General features: G+C 46.3%; 1 protein-coding gene across 2 annotated transcripts in view; it reads right to left on the reverse strand.

Moving 5' to 3' along the window:
• The window catches only part of SYN3 (synapsin III), a 411,395-nt gene that overhangs the window by 22,265 nt on the left and 373,880 nt on the right, over positions 1–15,250 (reverse strand). For both annotated transcript variants that reach the window (XM_008705633.1, XM_008705634.1), the window contains one exon: positions 2,597–2,739. In XM_008705633.1, the coding sequence (XP_008703855.1) occupies positions 2,597–2,739 (143 nt within the window). The remainder of the gene's footprint in view (positions 1–2,596; positions 2,740–15,250) is intronic.

Raw genomic sequence — 15,250 nt, forward strand, 5'->3', positions numbered from 1 at the left:
AAAGAGTCACTTGGCCCGAATGTGATGCAGCTGCTGGAATGGAGGATAGAATGTAGACTGTGATAGAGGAGTCGACCTATATTGCAAATGTATGATGTTGACTTCCTTGCTGAAGAGGGTGGGGGTGAGTGGTAAGGTACGGACCCAAGTAACCTTGGACGAGAGTGGAGGCTGTCGGACTAACTATAAGAGGAGCTGTACCTGAGCACTGCACTGCAGTGGGTAAAGCTCTTTCCCATGGGGCTCCAAGTTCATGGTTCTGCAGCTGGACTGGGACTGAACAAATAAGTAAATGGATGGCGGCTGGTAGGAGCCAGGATTTTCCCTGTTGGAGTGGGAAGTTATAGATAAGCAATCTGGGAAGGCTGAAATGAATCATGTGGTACTAGAGGGAAGTCGGAGATGTCACTATGAACCTTCTCTAGCTCTAGAGAGAGCTGGATATATATAGAAATAATTACAGTTACGTGTGCACACATGGGTTAAGGTACACCCATGTATTTCCTAGCTCCATCTGCTGAGAGGCCTGAGTAACAATGACACCCCAATAGAAACAAGCACAGAGGAATGAGTGTAGGGCAGGAAGTGGGCCAGAAAGGAGGTTGAATGGTCGGGAGGCGGAGAGGATGCTCTACATTGAGGTCTGACACGAACCCGCCTCCCTCGGACAGGGGCCAACCCAGGGTCCAGGAAAAGCCATAACTAATGACAAACTGGAGCTGCCAGGGCACAAAGGCTTAGCATAAAGAATGCGGCAATGAGCTAATCTTCAAGAAGAGAAACTGGGACAAGGTGTCGTCAAATGTCAAGTGGAAACACGAACAATGAGGAGAGGAGGGAAATGATATCATGACGGATGGTGGAGACCTCAGGAATGCACTGGACTGCTGCACTGGAATGTTCCCCAACTCAGAGGGGGCAGGGAAGAGCCGATCTTATCACCCTGAGGGCATCTGAAAGCAGTGACAGATCTGGGCTGGCTCATGGGTGGAAGAGAGCAATTGGCAAGACATGGCAGAAGTCTTCCTTGAGAACTGGCTCTATCCCTTTCCTGGGAATCTTTCCTTAGAGGTCAACTGCCTGTCTCTTCTCCAGCTCCCCAGGCAATTGCAGAGTGGAGTAGTTGCAGTGAAAACTGTGGGGCCTACAAAGCCTAAAATGCCCATCTGGTCCTTTATGGAAAAAGTCTGCTGAGCCCCAGTTTAGGCAATCCAGGTAGTGCATAAGCAACCCGAGATAATGCACAAATGGGTGTGTCTGGCTGTGGTCGATAAAACTTTATTTACAGAAACAGGTGGCAGCTGGATTGAGCCTATGGGTGGTGGTTTGCTGATCCTGACCTACAGCGCAAGCTCCACTGCGCATAAGGAACAGACAGAGATTTACAACTGTCCAAGCCAGCCATGGCAGCCCTCGGATAGGGAGGTGTGCGCATGGCCAGGGTTCCAGGAATGTTTGGCAGCCAGGCACTGGTTAGCTCTCTGGAGTCTTTTTGTTTCAAGGGGAACCAATAACAACATTCCAAAGTGAGACACAGAGAGGCCTTGGAGCAGATAAGACCTCCCACCTTTTCAAGAAGTCCCGTTCTCATGACTGAAGCAGCTCAAGTGTGAGTCACCCTCTGCCAGAACCAGCCCTGGGCTGAATGAGGGTTGAATTTTCTGGTATTCATTCCTCGACCCTTTGTCACAGTACCTCTATTCCCACTGGGGGCTGACCCCACCCATATTCATATCATCTTGGTGGAACTCTCCATACTGGTCTTCTGCCCTTCTCTAACCAGTAAGCCTGTGATCCAAGTTGGATCAATCAGGAGTTTCCACGGAATCACAACCTTGAGTTAAGCACCGAAGATGACTCAGGCAGATTCATTTTCCAATGGGGGTGCCATGAAGATTGTCTGTTGCTCTGGTCACCCAGATTCCTGCAGCTGCCTTGGATCCTAATAGTTCTGAAATTGACAGTTGAGTGGTTTGTTTTTAGGGTTTCTGATCCTTCATGGCTTTCTAATAAATTCTCTTTTGCAAACTCCATCAAAGCAGTCAGATGTGGTTTCGGTTGCTTGCAGCCGGAGAAATCTGATGTCATCTCCTAATTGGTCTTACTAGTTCCAGAGAAACCCCTTTGCAGCCCATGGCCCCAGAGCCAGCTTTTTATAAATGCAGGTCAGATCATGCCACTTCTCTGCTCCAAAGAGAACAGAACAGAACCCCAAACCCACAGCAAAGCATTCAACGTCCTCCTTGATTTGTCCCCCTAGTTTCTCTTTCAGTCTGGTCTTCTGCGGTATACATCTCATACATACTTGAAGTCCCCCCAAACATGCCAAGTATCTTTCTTCCTCTGGGAGAAGCAGCTCTCTTTGGGTAGACAGATTTCTATCCTGGGATAAGCTGTGAGAAAGCATCAGCACTTAGCTGTACTGACCAGAGAAGAAGGGCAGTCAGCGGACATAAAGGGAGAATGATGAGGTGCTGAAGGGTCTCTGCCCTGGGGTGGAGGACACAGGGCTGGACCTACATCTCTAATCGTTGTTCCTCCTACACTCTCCTCCCAGCCTGCCTCCCAGCAACCCAGCCCCTGCCCAGGGACTCACATGTAAGCCTTGTAGTTGGATCCAATTTTCTGGATGCGGATGTCGTACTTGGAGTCAATGAAGGCCTCAGTGGTGGCATAGGTTTTGGCCATAGCCACCATGCTGGTGATGTCCTGGTAGTCATGCTGGTTTTCTACTTTGATCTGTGGGGAGGATCATGGGGTGAGTGCCAGCCAGCCAGCCAGCGTTCACAGAGCACCTACCCAATGCCAGGACCCAGTGTTCTATATATATAGTGACCTTTAGAAAGTCACCTGCCTAGCAGGGGAGACAGACACAGGAAACAAGTCATTCCACTGCATACCTGTAGATGAGGACAGGAACATTCCATTGGGGTTGTCAAGAGAACCTTTATAGAACAGGTGAGCTCCGAACAGCGTTAAGAAGAATAAGGACAATTTTCAGCAGGGGCGTTTCTCTGGAGGATGGTGGGATGGGCAAAGCAGAGGCCAGAGGCGCCACATGGGGACAGGGAGTGCGCAAGTGATTCAGACTGGCCGATGAGGCTGGAGGATGAGGGATGGTTGAAGTGGGTTGTCAGGGAACAGACCTCGGGGGACCTCAATCTCTTTGGTAAGAGGTTAGAATGTTAGGGTGAAGGGTCTGGAAAACCACTGGAAGAAGTGGAGGAGTTTAAACAAGAAAGTAGCCGAATTTGTATTTTAGAAAAATCCCTCGTGCACTGGGTGTTACATGCAACTAATGAATCATTGAACACTACATCAAAAACTAATGATGTATTATATGTTGGCAAATTGAATTTTAAAAAAATCCCTCAAGTAGTTGGATGGCTGGTTGGATGGTGGGTTGTATGCCAGGTTGAATGTGACATAGGGTAGAGACCAGTTGGAAAAAAGGGAGTGTGTGTATATGTGTGTGTATGTATATGTTGGGTGTGTGCATGTGGGTTGTATATATGTGAGTTTGTGGGGGGACATGTGTGTGGTGGGGAGTGCATGTGTGTGTCATATGTGTGTCATATGTTACATGCGTCATGTATTTTATGTGGTGCTTGTGTGTGCAGGCAGTGTGTGTGTGCACGCGCACATGTGCATACACACTGGGCAAGGCTGGTTGTGCTCCACCCAAGGCCTGGGGGAGAAACTCACACTGCTTACTGGGCCGAGGCCAGGAACATGAAGCAGTGCCTTGAGGTCAAGGAGAGGTCCCAGGAAAACTTCCAAGGCCAAATGCAGGGGCCAAGGCCAAGGCTCTGTGACCATGATCTCAAGACAGAACACAAGCTGACTGCCACTGGCTGTGGCCAGCTGGGAGTCCTGCTCCCTCCCCTGTCACCCTCACCTGGACAGCGGAGGGGTCTGATATTGGGCCAGAGGTGCGCAGAGCCCAGATCCCCTGGGGTGGGGTTGGGCAGGTGCTGAGCCTCTCGTGTGGGAGGCTGTCGGGTCCTACAATCTCTCCTAGCCCTCTCCGGTCTCCCTCGGAGCCTCACCAGTGCCCTGAACACTCCATCCCTGCAGGATGATGTGCACCCACAACTCACAACTCACAAAGAAGCTTCAGAACTCTCTCATGGGACACAAAACAGGATTGCAATGTGGGCAGTGTGGGCATTATTATGGTCATTTAACAGGTGCAGAAACATATTTCTTGCCCTGTCCAAGGCCATATGGCAGCTAAGCACAGAGCTGGGAAGGAAGCTCTGGACTCCAAGAGCACAGCTGTTCTCCAAACCATCTTCAGGGTATCTACAAGTGCATGCCTGCTGTTCCACCCGAACAGATGGGAAACAATGATGGGGAGCGAGGCTTGGCACACCTTCTCTCTTCTTGGCTCTCTCAGAGTCCCAGCCTCTCAGGGATGATGCTGAGTTCCACTTTGCAGAGAAAATAAAAGTGACCAAGCAAGAGTTCCCTATTTGCCATCCCTTTCCAAGCTTACCAGCTTTCCCACTTCATCTTCCAGGTGGCAGCGTGCCAGCTCCCACTCATGGCCGAACCTGCCCTTTGTTCTAGGTCTTCTGAGACTGACTGCTCACTGCCCCCTCGTCCTTCAGTAATAGGACCCTTAAGTTTTATCTGGGCATCTAGTCTCTCAGCTAAAGATTGCTTTGTCCCAGTCTCCCTCCTAGGTAGATGTGGCCAAGTCTCAGAATCTGGTCAATGAACACAGGAGTGGATGTGCTATGAGCAACCTCTGGATGGTCATCTTGATGACAAAGGGAATCTTCCCGGTCTCTTTTCCCTCTGCCACCTGGCTGGGATCTCGGACCCCAGGACGGAAACCACATGTTGAGGAGGGCTGTAGTAGTAAGGTGGATGGAACCTGATTCCCAACACCATGGAGTTCCCAATCCGCCCTCAACTGTGCATGTTCAGACTTTCACGTGAGAAAGAAGGAAACTGTAATCTTGTTTAAGTCACTCTTATTTATGGTCTTTGTTAAAGCAGTCAAACTATATTTCTGCCTCGTATTTTTTGTATTTTGCTCTCTGTTGATTCTTTATCCTTTGGGTCAACATGATCATGGGTCCTCCATTCTCCTCAAATTGTTCCTGCTTTTCAATACTCCAGGTACTCCCTGCTCTCTGTCTCTACCTCCTCATTTTCCACTCACCCCTAAACCCACTGTCTTCGAATGTCACTCCCCACCACTCCACTGAAACCGATTTGGCGAAAGTGACCTGTCACCTCCTCACTGGCAAATCTGATAGCGTTCTTTTGATTGGCATCCTGTTTGGCATACCATGACATCTGAAATTGCTGAGATTTTTGAAACTTGGTTTCTACGCCACTACTCTCTTCTGGTTCTCTTTTTTCCTGCCAACTTCTTCACTTTATTGCCTCCCATTCCTCCAACTTCCCCTCTAATGATCAGAGTGTTTCATCTTCAGCCAACATTTGGGGTCCGGTGGAGAGAGTTAGAGTTCCCAAAATGAAAGAATGGGTGGTGGTGTGGGGGAAGCTAGTAGGGACAGCTTGTCTAATTCAGTTTTACCCCTGGGTGGCTCTGGAAAGGACCAGAACATCTTCTGCACCTCAGTTTCTTAGCACAGCATACATAGCAGGATGACTTGGACACTTCCGGCTGTCCGCAACATCCGTTCTCTTCCACAGTCATGAAGCACCCTGATCTGGGGGCACATGACCTCCCACAGAATAAATATCATATTTCCCCATCTCTCTGGCACCTGTATGCCCATGTGACCATGTTTTCTGCTTCTGCGAGCAGAAGTGGAGTCTGAACTTCCAGGCCTACTATTAAAGGGAAGGGGAGGGCTTTTGTGCTTCCTGCTAGCTGGAGTGTGGACCATCTTTGACCTTGTGGCTGAAGAGCAACACCCCAGGAATGCATGCTCAACAAGATGGAAGGAGCTTGGGTCCTTAAAACCAAGGAAGTTCTGTGAGAGCCCTGGGCTGCTTTCTCCCAGACCACTGCATGTGAGAGAAGTCCCGACTTATTTAAGCCACCTTAGGTCTTTTGTTACACAGCTGGACTTTGTCCCAGTTATTATAGGAGCCCTAAGTAAGTGTTGTTGAATGCACCATGCATGCATTCATCTCATCACAGGATAGACAAAAGAGAGCAAAAAGAGACAGTGTAGACATAGAGGTTTAATGAGTTAATTAATCAGTGGTCAGCCCAACCTCTCCTTGTGCACCTTTTCTGGGTGGTTTGGGGTGGGGGTGCTCATCCTGCCCTCTCCAGGAGTGAGGATATAATCCCGGTTTTTTGTATATGGACTCTTCTAAAACCCCAGGACAAGCCCTGGACTATGTCCCTGGCAACTTTAAGGTCTTTTCCTTACAGAGGGCCTTCCAATTGTGCACATTTGGGTTCCGTAGAGCTCAGCTCCAGCCCTGGCTCCACCGCTGTCTTCCTCCCATTAGACAGTCAGCTTCTCGGGGTTAGATAACGCGTCTCCCCCGCAAGTCGTAACACAGGTGCCTGGCACAGAGGCGCCCAACAAGTTTGCTGGATTGAATTTAAGAAGACTGGATAAAAATCCACTCGTAACTTGGGAGGGGGCAGGGGAATGGGAGGAATTTGGGAAAAGGCAAAGAAAATGTGTCTCTGGAAAACTTGTCTTTTACAAGGTGAATTTTTCTGTAACTGCTTGGGCTAGATTATGCACTCTCAGAGGTTTATCTTCCTATCGTGAGAACCCGATCAAGTCAGGCATTGCGGAGAAGCGGGCAGGGGCCTGGGGCGGGGTGTGGTGGGTGCTGGAGGGGACTCTGGCATGGTCCTTAGGCAAAAGGATAGGCGGAGTCAGAGGGCGCCGAGGCTGGGCAGCCACAGGGATGAAGTGGCTGCTGGCCCAGGGAGGGAGTCTTGGCACTCCGCTTTATGTACTAGCTGGAAACCCCTCCAAATGTTCACAGAGACAAGCTGAAAACAGGAAGCCCTAAATGAGCTGTGATTCAAGATTACCCATTTGCTGCTCTGGGGACCTGCAATGGAGTCATTATGGACTCCCTGACTCCGAAGCCTCACTTCCACGTCCCTGCCTCCCTCTCCCCTCCTCTCCCTTCCCTGTTTCTTCTCTTCTTTTTTCCCTCTTTCTCTGTCTTCCTTGTCTTCTCTCCCTCTCCCCTACACTGCTCTACTCGGCTCTTGTGTGTTTGTGTGCATGCGTGTGCTTCATCCTGAGGGTGAGCAAGGTGGGAGCATGGAGACAGAGAGGGCAGAAAGGGAGAGAAGCGGGAGAGAGGGGTCAGGGTACAGTTCTGAATCTCCTTGATGGGGTTCACCTCAGAGGTCTCCTATTCCAGCCTGAGATGGGAGAGTCATCTGCTCCATCTTTGGTAGATTGTCTGCATTTGCTTGAACACCTCCGAGAACAGGGGGCTCACTACTGGGCAAGGAAGTTAACTGCCCTTTGGGAAACTTGTTCTGCTGTATATTACACTCAGAGTGAATGAATGGTCCCAGTTACCGATCACTCAAGGGAATTCTCTGCCCTCAGCCTTGTGTCTGCTCTTCACGAACTCGAGGAGAGCCAGCCAGGTACACCTAAGTCACTCTGTTCTTTAACCCCACCCTAGCATGAGCAGGTTCCAGACCCTTTACTACCTTGAAATGCATATGACAATCTCCTAAACTACGTGGTGCCAGGAATCACACCCGGCTCCAGATGTGGGTTTACCAGCCGAGATTGGAGAAGACTGTCGCCTCCCTCTACATGGACTACATCTGGCAGACTCCTGCTTCAGAGCCTTTGCACTCACTGTTCCTTGCTTGCAAGGCCCACACCCTCACGTCATTGAGGTCTCTGCTCAGAGTGGTCTTCCCTGATCCCCAGATGTGCCAGACTCTTCCGACCCGGCACTCCTCACCCACCGTACCCCACTTAATTTTTCTCCATGGCAATTCCCCCACCCCCACTTCACACCATTATCATCTCTCTTCCCTACCACTCTACTAGAACGGAGGCTCTGCAAGACCACTGCTGGATTTCAAGCACCGATAACAGCACTCAAGGAGCAACAAGGACCCAAAAGATTTGGTTAATGATTGAATAAATATATCTAAGTGTTGCCAGGTATGTACCGAGTGCTCATTATACCCAGATAATTACTGACTGTTTTTCCAGATACTATGCTGGAGGCCGGGGATGCAATAGGGAAAAAGAGATTTATGATTTTAATCCAAATGGAGCTTTGAGCCTATTCATTACTTGCTCCTATTAATGTGGCTTAATACAATGGTAGTTTTTCTAAGATCCATATGGAGCTTGTTCTAAGCTAATGCCTCTAGGTCATTTTGAAACACAAGATCCTGACAATTCACATCTCTCCGAGCATGACCTTGAGTGCATTCAGTCCCAGAGCAGGACTTTACACTTCCCCCTGTTAATGTTAAATGTTAAATGTTAAAGCTCTCATGTTTTCATCTGTCCCTTCATCTTCCAATATTGACTCTGTCATCTAACCTGTTAACTACCCCTATCAGCTCTGTACCAATCATGATTTTGGTGCCCCCTTCCCATACTTAATTCCAGCTGTTTGACCCGATTTAAGTCACTTCTCTGGGTTTTAGTTTCCTTATCTGTTACATGAGATAACAACTGCCGTGTAGGATTATTATGATTCTTAAAAAATATTTTATTTATTGATTTATTTACTTATTTATTTTAGAGAGAGGGAGAGAGAGCATGTGTACAAGTGAGTGGGGGGGAGGGGCAAGGTAGAGGGAAAGAGAGAATCTCAAGCAGACTCCCCGCTGAGCATGGAGCCTGACCGTGGGGCTCAATCTCAGGACCCTGAGATCATGACCTGAGCCGAAATCAAGAGTTGGGTGCTTAATCAACTGAGCCACCCAGGTGCCATGATTATTATGATTTTTAAATGAAATTATAATGAATGTCAAAGGACCTACTTAGCATGGTGTCTGGCACCTAGTAGATACTCAGTGAAAGTTGGTTCTCTTTAATTAAATAATTGTGATTTTTTGTTGACATTGAACCATCAATAAACACTTTTTATACAGTTATTTACTTAATTATTCATCTAGCTACAATATCTACCTCCTGTATAATCACCCAAATTGATGAGGAAAGTTCTTTTTAGATCAACTGCAACTAATTAATGCAGAAGGAGTAAGAGAACTAGGACATCATCCTCCTGCAATGATCTCCCTAGTGCAATAATGGATCTAGGCAACAGTGATGAATGTAAGACCCGTGGGAAAGGCTAATGGGGAACTTCCGAATGTGTGGGTCAGGCAGACAACACCTGAACTCACAGATCAGTCTTAAATCTCAAAAGACAGTCAGACATGACTGTGTCTACAGATGTGCAAGGGAAGCACCCACTACCAACTGGAAATTATTCTTGCCAAAACCCAGAACCTGAATCACGTCAAGTCTCTATATTCAACCACCAGTTTATAGGACGTACAGGCAATAAGAGAACACCATGGATCTGTAATCAGGCAAATTCAGGCTGTAGAAAATTCTACAGGGAAATGACCTTTCCCCCCTTCTAACAAATAAGTGACAAACCAACCAACCACAGGAAAAGGAACTGTTATAGATCAAAAGAGACTCATGTCATACCACACTCACGTCAGGTGTGAAGGCCTTTGTTTGGATACAAAGAGAATAAACCAATTAACAGGAGACTATTGAACACTGACTATGTATTAGATGATATTAAAGAATTATTATTAATTTTTTTGTATCATAATGGTATTTGTTTATGTTAAAGGAAAGAAAAGGAGTCCTTATGTATTACAAATACATACTGAAATATTTATAGGTGAAATTATGTGATATCTGAGATTTGCTTTAAAATAATCTGGGGATCCAGAGACAGAAAGTAGATGAGAGGTTGCCAGGAGCTTAGGTGAAAGGAGAATGGGGAATGACTTCTGCTGGGTAGAGGGTGGAAAACATATCTTGGAATTATGTAATGGTGATGGCTTCACCTTGTGAATATACTTAAAAATCACTGAATTGTACACTTTAGAAGGATGAATTTTATAGAATGAGAATGATATTTCGTCTTAAAAAATGAAAAAGTATCCAATGGTGTTTGAGGGGAAGTGTGGAGGGGTATGTAGAACAAAACTGACCATCAGTGAATAATGGCTGAAGTTGGGTGATTGGTACATGGGGATACATTTTACTGTTTTCTCTTCTGCTGTGTATATTTGAAAATTTCCATAATAAAAGGTTAAAAAAAAAGCAGGACTAAAAGAGAAAGACAAATAAGAGTGAGAATGTAAAACTGTGCTTCAAATGAGGTTAAAAACCCATATGGTAATATCTGGCTAGGGGTGTGACCCCATTTGGTTGTGTTCATTGCAGGAAATTTGGTCAGTAACACAATTCAGTCTCCCTAAGAGGAAATGCAACCAGGTGCCTAAGAGAATTACAATCATTCTTTTCTTTCTTTCTTTCTTTCTTTCTTTCTTTCTTTCTTTCTTTCTTTCTTTCTTTCTTCTTTTGAGAGAGAGAGCGTACATGTGCACGATCGATGGGAGAGGGGCAGAGGGAGAGGAAGAGAGAAAGAATCTCAAGTAGACTCCCTGCTGAGCATGGAGCCTGATGCGGGGCTCAATCTCACAACACTGAGATCATGACTTGAGCCAAAATCAAGAGTCAGACACTTAACCAACTGAGCCACTCAGGTGCCCCACAACCATTCTTGGAATTAAAATCCATGTGACAGCTCCTGAGCTCCTCTTATAGAGGACACTGATGAGTAACAAATGTCAACAACGCTCTCTGATGTTTGATGTTTCTTATAATACCCTTTAGTGTAGGCTCATGTATTCATGTCATTTCCTTTTTTTATATTTAGATTTTATTTATTTATTTGACAGAGAAAGAGAGAGAGCACAAGCAGGAGGAGCAGCAGGCAGAGGGAGAGGGAGAAGCAGGCTCCCTGCTGAGCAGGAAGCCTGATGCAGGGCTCAATCCCAAGACCTTGGGATCATGACCTGAGTCAAAGGCAGACACTTAACCGACTGAGCTCCCCAGGCGTCCCTCGTGTCATCTTGTTAAGATTTGAAGAAAGCAGTTTTGCAGATGGCCAATAAATGCAACCCAGTGAGTGATCACTTTGATCCATTTGTTATAGTTTATTTTTTATGTGAAAAATGAATTCATACACACATAGCAAAAAAAGAAAAAGGAAAAAGGAAAAGAATAGTAAAAAATATAAAAACAAAATCTGGGAAAAAAATAAGTATGTCTTTTACTCTAAACCCCAAGCCCCCTGGTGAAAAGATTTCTTTGTACTCTTCTGGAAATATTCTGTGAATATAGTAGTGTAAGAGGATGTAAAATGAGTCTCTTCTTGTCTGTGATGATTAATTTTATGTGTCAAATTGGTTGGATCATGGTACTCAGATATTTGGTCAAATAGTATTCTGGATGTTTCTGTGAGGGGGTTTGGTTGAGATTTGCATTTAAATCATTGGACTTTTGAGTAAAGCAGATTGCCCTCCATAATCTGAGTGGGTCTCATCCAATCAGTTGAAACCTGAATAGATCAAAATTCAGCATCTTCAGCCTACCAGCCTACTCTGCAGATTTGGGACTTGCCTGGCCCCCGATAATCATGTGAGCCAATTTCTTAAAATAAATCTCTTTATCTCTCTCTATACACTTCCTATGGCTTCTGTTTCTTTGGACAACCCTGACAAGTGCACTGTTTCAGTGACAGCTGAAGCAAGAAGACAAAGGTACCACACCTTACAAAGTAAGCTGTGACAGAGAACACTGTGGCCAAGAACGGGTAGACTCACCCACACTGGTATAACAAGGTTGGGTGGCAGGACATTCGAGATTCTGAGGTGATGATTTCTTTGGAAAAAGTTGTGCCAGCCACTACTACTCTTGCTACATCTGGTAAGAGCATCAGCGTGACTAGACTGATGGGTGTCTGAGCAGCAAGGCAGAGCTTAGCTGACGTGCTCCCAAGCCATCTGCATCTCAGCACCCCAGACTTTGGTCTCTCCAGGCTAAAAATGTGGGTGCTTCCTGTAAAACACCAGTGGGCTGTGTGGAAGAGATGCCAGCCTCCAGCCATTTAAAATCCCACACGAAGGGCCACCCCCCTGGCCAAGCCACCATCATACCTCATTGGACCACTGCAACCATCTCCTTTTAAAATTCCTCTTGCCCAAGCCAAACCTTAGACTGATTTCCTTAGGATCTCTGGGGGTGTGGGCCAAGGCATCAGTATTTTTAGAAGCTCCCCAGGGAGTTGTGTCACAAAACATGACCCTATGTGGTCTGGGTCCTGCTTATCTCTCTTTCACACTCAGCCAAACATGTCCCTGCCTCACTGCCTCTGGACTTGCTAGTCCCTCTGCTTGGAACAATTTTCCTGAATACCTTCCCATGGCCTGCTTCTTCAAGTCCCAGCCCAGATAACTCCTTAGGGGAGGCCTTTCCAACTATCTGATGTAGAGTAGCTATCCTTCCTTGCTCGCTCTGCGAAGTCTCTACTGAATTACCCTGGTTTATTATTATTACTTCTGTTCCTACCATCTTTGACTATCTGAAATTACTTATCTGCTAATGTACTTACGGTCTCTCTCCTCCAAAAAAACGTAAGCCAACAAGACCAGGGGCCTTCTGCATCTTGCCATAGAGACAATATAACAGTGTTTGAGAATGTAAGCTCAAATCCCAGCTCCGTCACCTACAAGCTGTGTGACCTTGATGGAAGTTACTTAACCTCTCTGTGTCTCACTTTCCCTATCAGAAAAACATTGGGTAACTTGGTGCTGTAAAATAGCCACTCCACATCAAATGTGGACAACTTGCTGGATTACTATTGAACGTCATTGGATTATCATCGAGCATTAAATAAGATATTACATGTAAATGGTCTGGAAGAGGACTTGGCTCATCACAAGCATTCAGTAAATGTTAACTGTTATGATTATTGTCATCCCCTCCTATACCCTGAACACCCAGTATAGTGCTTGGCACACAGGAGGAAAGAGTGTATGAAGGGCCCAGTCGTGGCAATAGCTGAGTGCAGAGAGTCTAGACAGGAGGAAAAGCAGGTGCAACGGCCCTGAGGCTCATGGTACCTATGGAAAAGAGACTCACAAACAACAGATAATTGAATCTTAACACCTTCTCGTGGAAGCTGAGCATGAATAGTATTTAATACTTGAAGAGAGGCAACCCTATCTCCCCATACAGAGGAACACAGAGAATGGGGCCAAGATCCTTCCCAGAAAATGGCCTGGAATCAACCCAATACAGAGACCCATGAGCGACTGAAGTTCACTGCTCAATTTCAATAGCCTAGGAAACATTTCAGGCGAATGTGACCAGCGGCTCACCCTGGCCACATCCATCACGTTCTTATAGAAGGCCCAGTGTGGAGCATGCTCCTTCCTGGCACGATGGCCCAGCCCAACTTGTTTTTTTTCAAACAAAGATAACGAACTGGATGAGGCAATTTACTGAAGCAGGTTATTTATGAATAAGCTAAAAGCTGGGAGGACAGCTACCAACGATAATAACTGTAGCTTCAGAGCACTTGCTCTGTGGTCTTTCTGGCAGGAATCAGCTCGCAGGGCCAGCTGGAGATTCAGGCCACTCCCAGCTTGAGATATTAAACCGTAACCCTGGCCCACAAATGGATGCTTGTTTTTCTGTTTTTATAACAGGAAGGCGTGCATCCAGCTCATTCCAGAGCCGCATTCGCTCTTTAAGAATCTAGTTAGATGGGGTGAAGAGGGACGGGCTGCATCTCTGTTTTCCCTCCCAGTAAATTTTTCTTGCAGCTCCCAGACTCTCGAGGCAGGACTAAGTATAGGTTCTGTGTGTATGTCATTAATGTCAAGCCATGCTTACAGCGTAGCTCAGAATTAATTCCTGAGGTCAGCATCAAAAGCCTGAAAGAGGTAAGTGGGAGTTGCTCTAACCTAATGGAGAAGTTCCCAGACTTTCTTGGGTTCATGGCTTCCATCTTAGGAGTTATTTCACGGCATTTCTAGGCCAAAAGAAATACTGAGCAGTTTCATTTATTAAGCACTTAGAGCGAAACAGCTTACGAGTACTTATGTTCTAACAACTTGGTAATTGAAAAAAATATGCATCATGTTTTTACTTCCTTTAAAATAACTACAATTAACTTATTAATGCGATACGTGTGTGCTTGTTGGGCTCTGCACAAATACCCGAACCTTGGGATCGGATAGGACACCATCGCCCTCGTTTCCTGTTCCACACTGATTTTCACAGGGAACTTGCTTAATTTTTAGCGCAACCACCACCAAAACCCCAGCTTTGCAAAGACGTGACATCACTGAAAGGAACATGTTGTAATGTGATGTTGAAACTGCGAACTACCTCGTTTAGCAATTTGCACGGTGTCTGACAGATGTCTAGAATTGCCGTTCCCTTGAAAATTCAAAATATACCATGCTGCCCCCAGGGCATCCGAATGCAGGGTTTGGGAACCGTGGGCCTGATGTTATTACTTTTGGCATTCTCCCCAGCAGTAAAGAACACACATCTCTGGTGCAATAGCCCTGGCGAAAAGCCTGCCTGCTCCTCATGGAAAACGGAGGTCTGAGAAAGCCATGGGGGTGGAAGTCTCCAATGAACCGATCTATACTTCAAACCAGGCCACACGCTAGGAAAATTAAAAGGATATTACACTTTTAAAGATGATGTAGTGGTTCGAAAGGACCATGTTCTTAGTGCAAAGGTGGTTTAGAGTCAGCTTGGTATTTAGAAGAGTCCTTAGGGGCGCCTGGGTGGCTCAGTCGGTTAGGCGTCTGCCTTCAGCTCCCGTGGTGATCCCAGGGTTCTGGGATCGAGTCCTGCCGTGGGCTCCTTGCTCAGTGGGGAGCCTGCTTCTCCCTCTGCCTGCTCTGCCTGCCGCTCCCCCTGCTTGTGCTCACTCTCTCTGACAAATAAATAAATAAAATCTTAAAAAAAAAAAGAGTTCTTAAACATTCCTGAAATAAAATAAAATGTCATCCAAGGGGCTGGATTAAACAGATAGTTAAGGTGAAACTTGACCACTCTCTCACACCATACACAAAGATAAACTCCAAATGGATGAAAGACGTCAATGTGAGACAGGAATCCATCAAAATCCTAGAGGAGAGCATAGGCAGCAACCTCTATGACATCGGCCACAGCAACTTTTTTCATGACACATCTCCAAAGGCAAGAGAAACAAAAGATAAAATGAACTTGTGGGA

This window comes from Ursus maritimus, unplaced genomic scaffold (assembly GCF_017311325.1).
Source record: "Ursus maritimus isolate PB19 unplaced genomic scaffold, ASM1731132v1 scaffold_21, whole genome shotgun sequence".
NCBI classification, from domain to species: domain Eukaryota; kingdom Metazoa; phylum Chordata; class Mammalia; order Carnivora; family Ursidae; genus Ursus; species Ursus maritimus.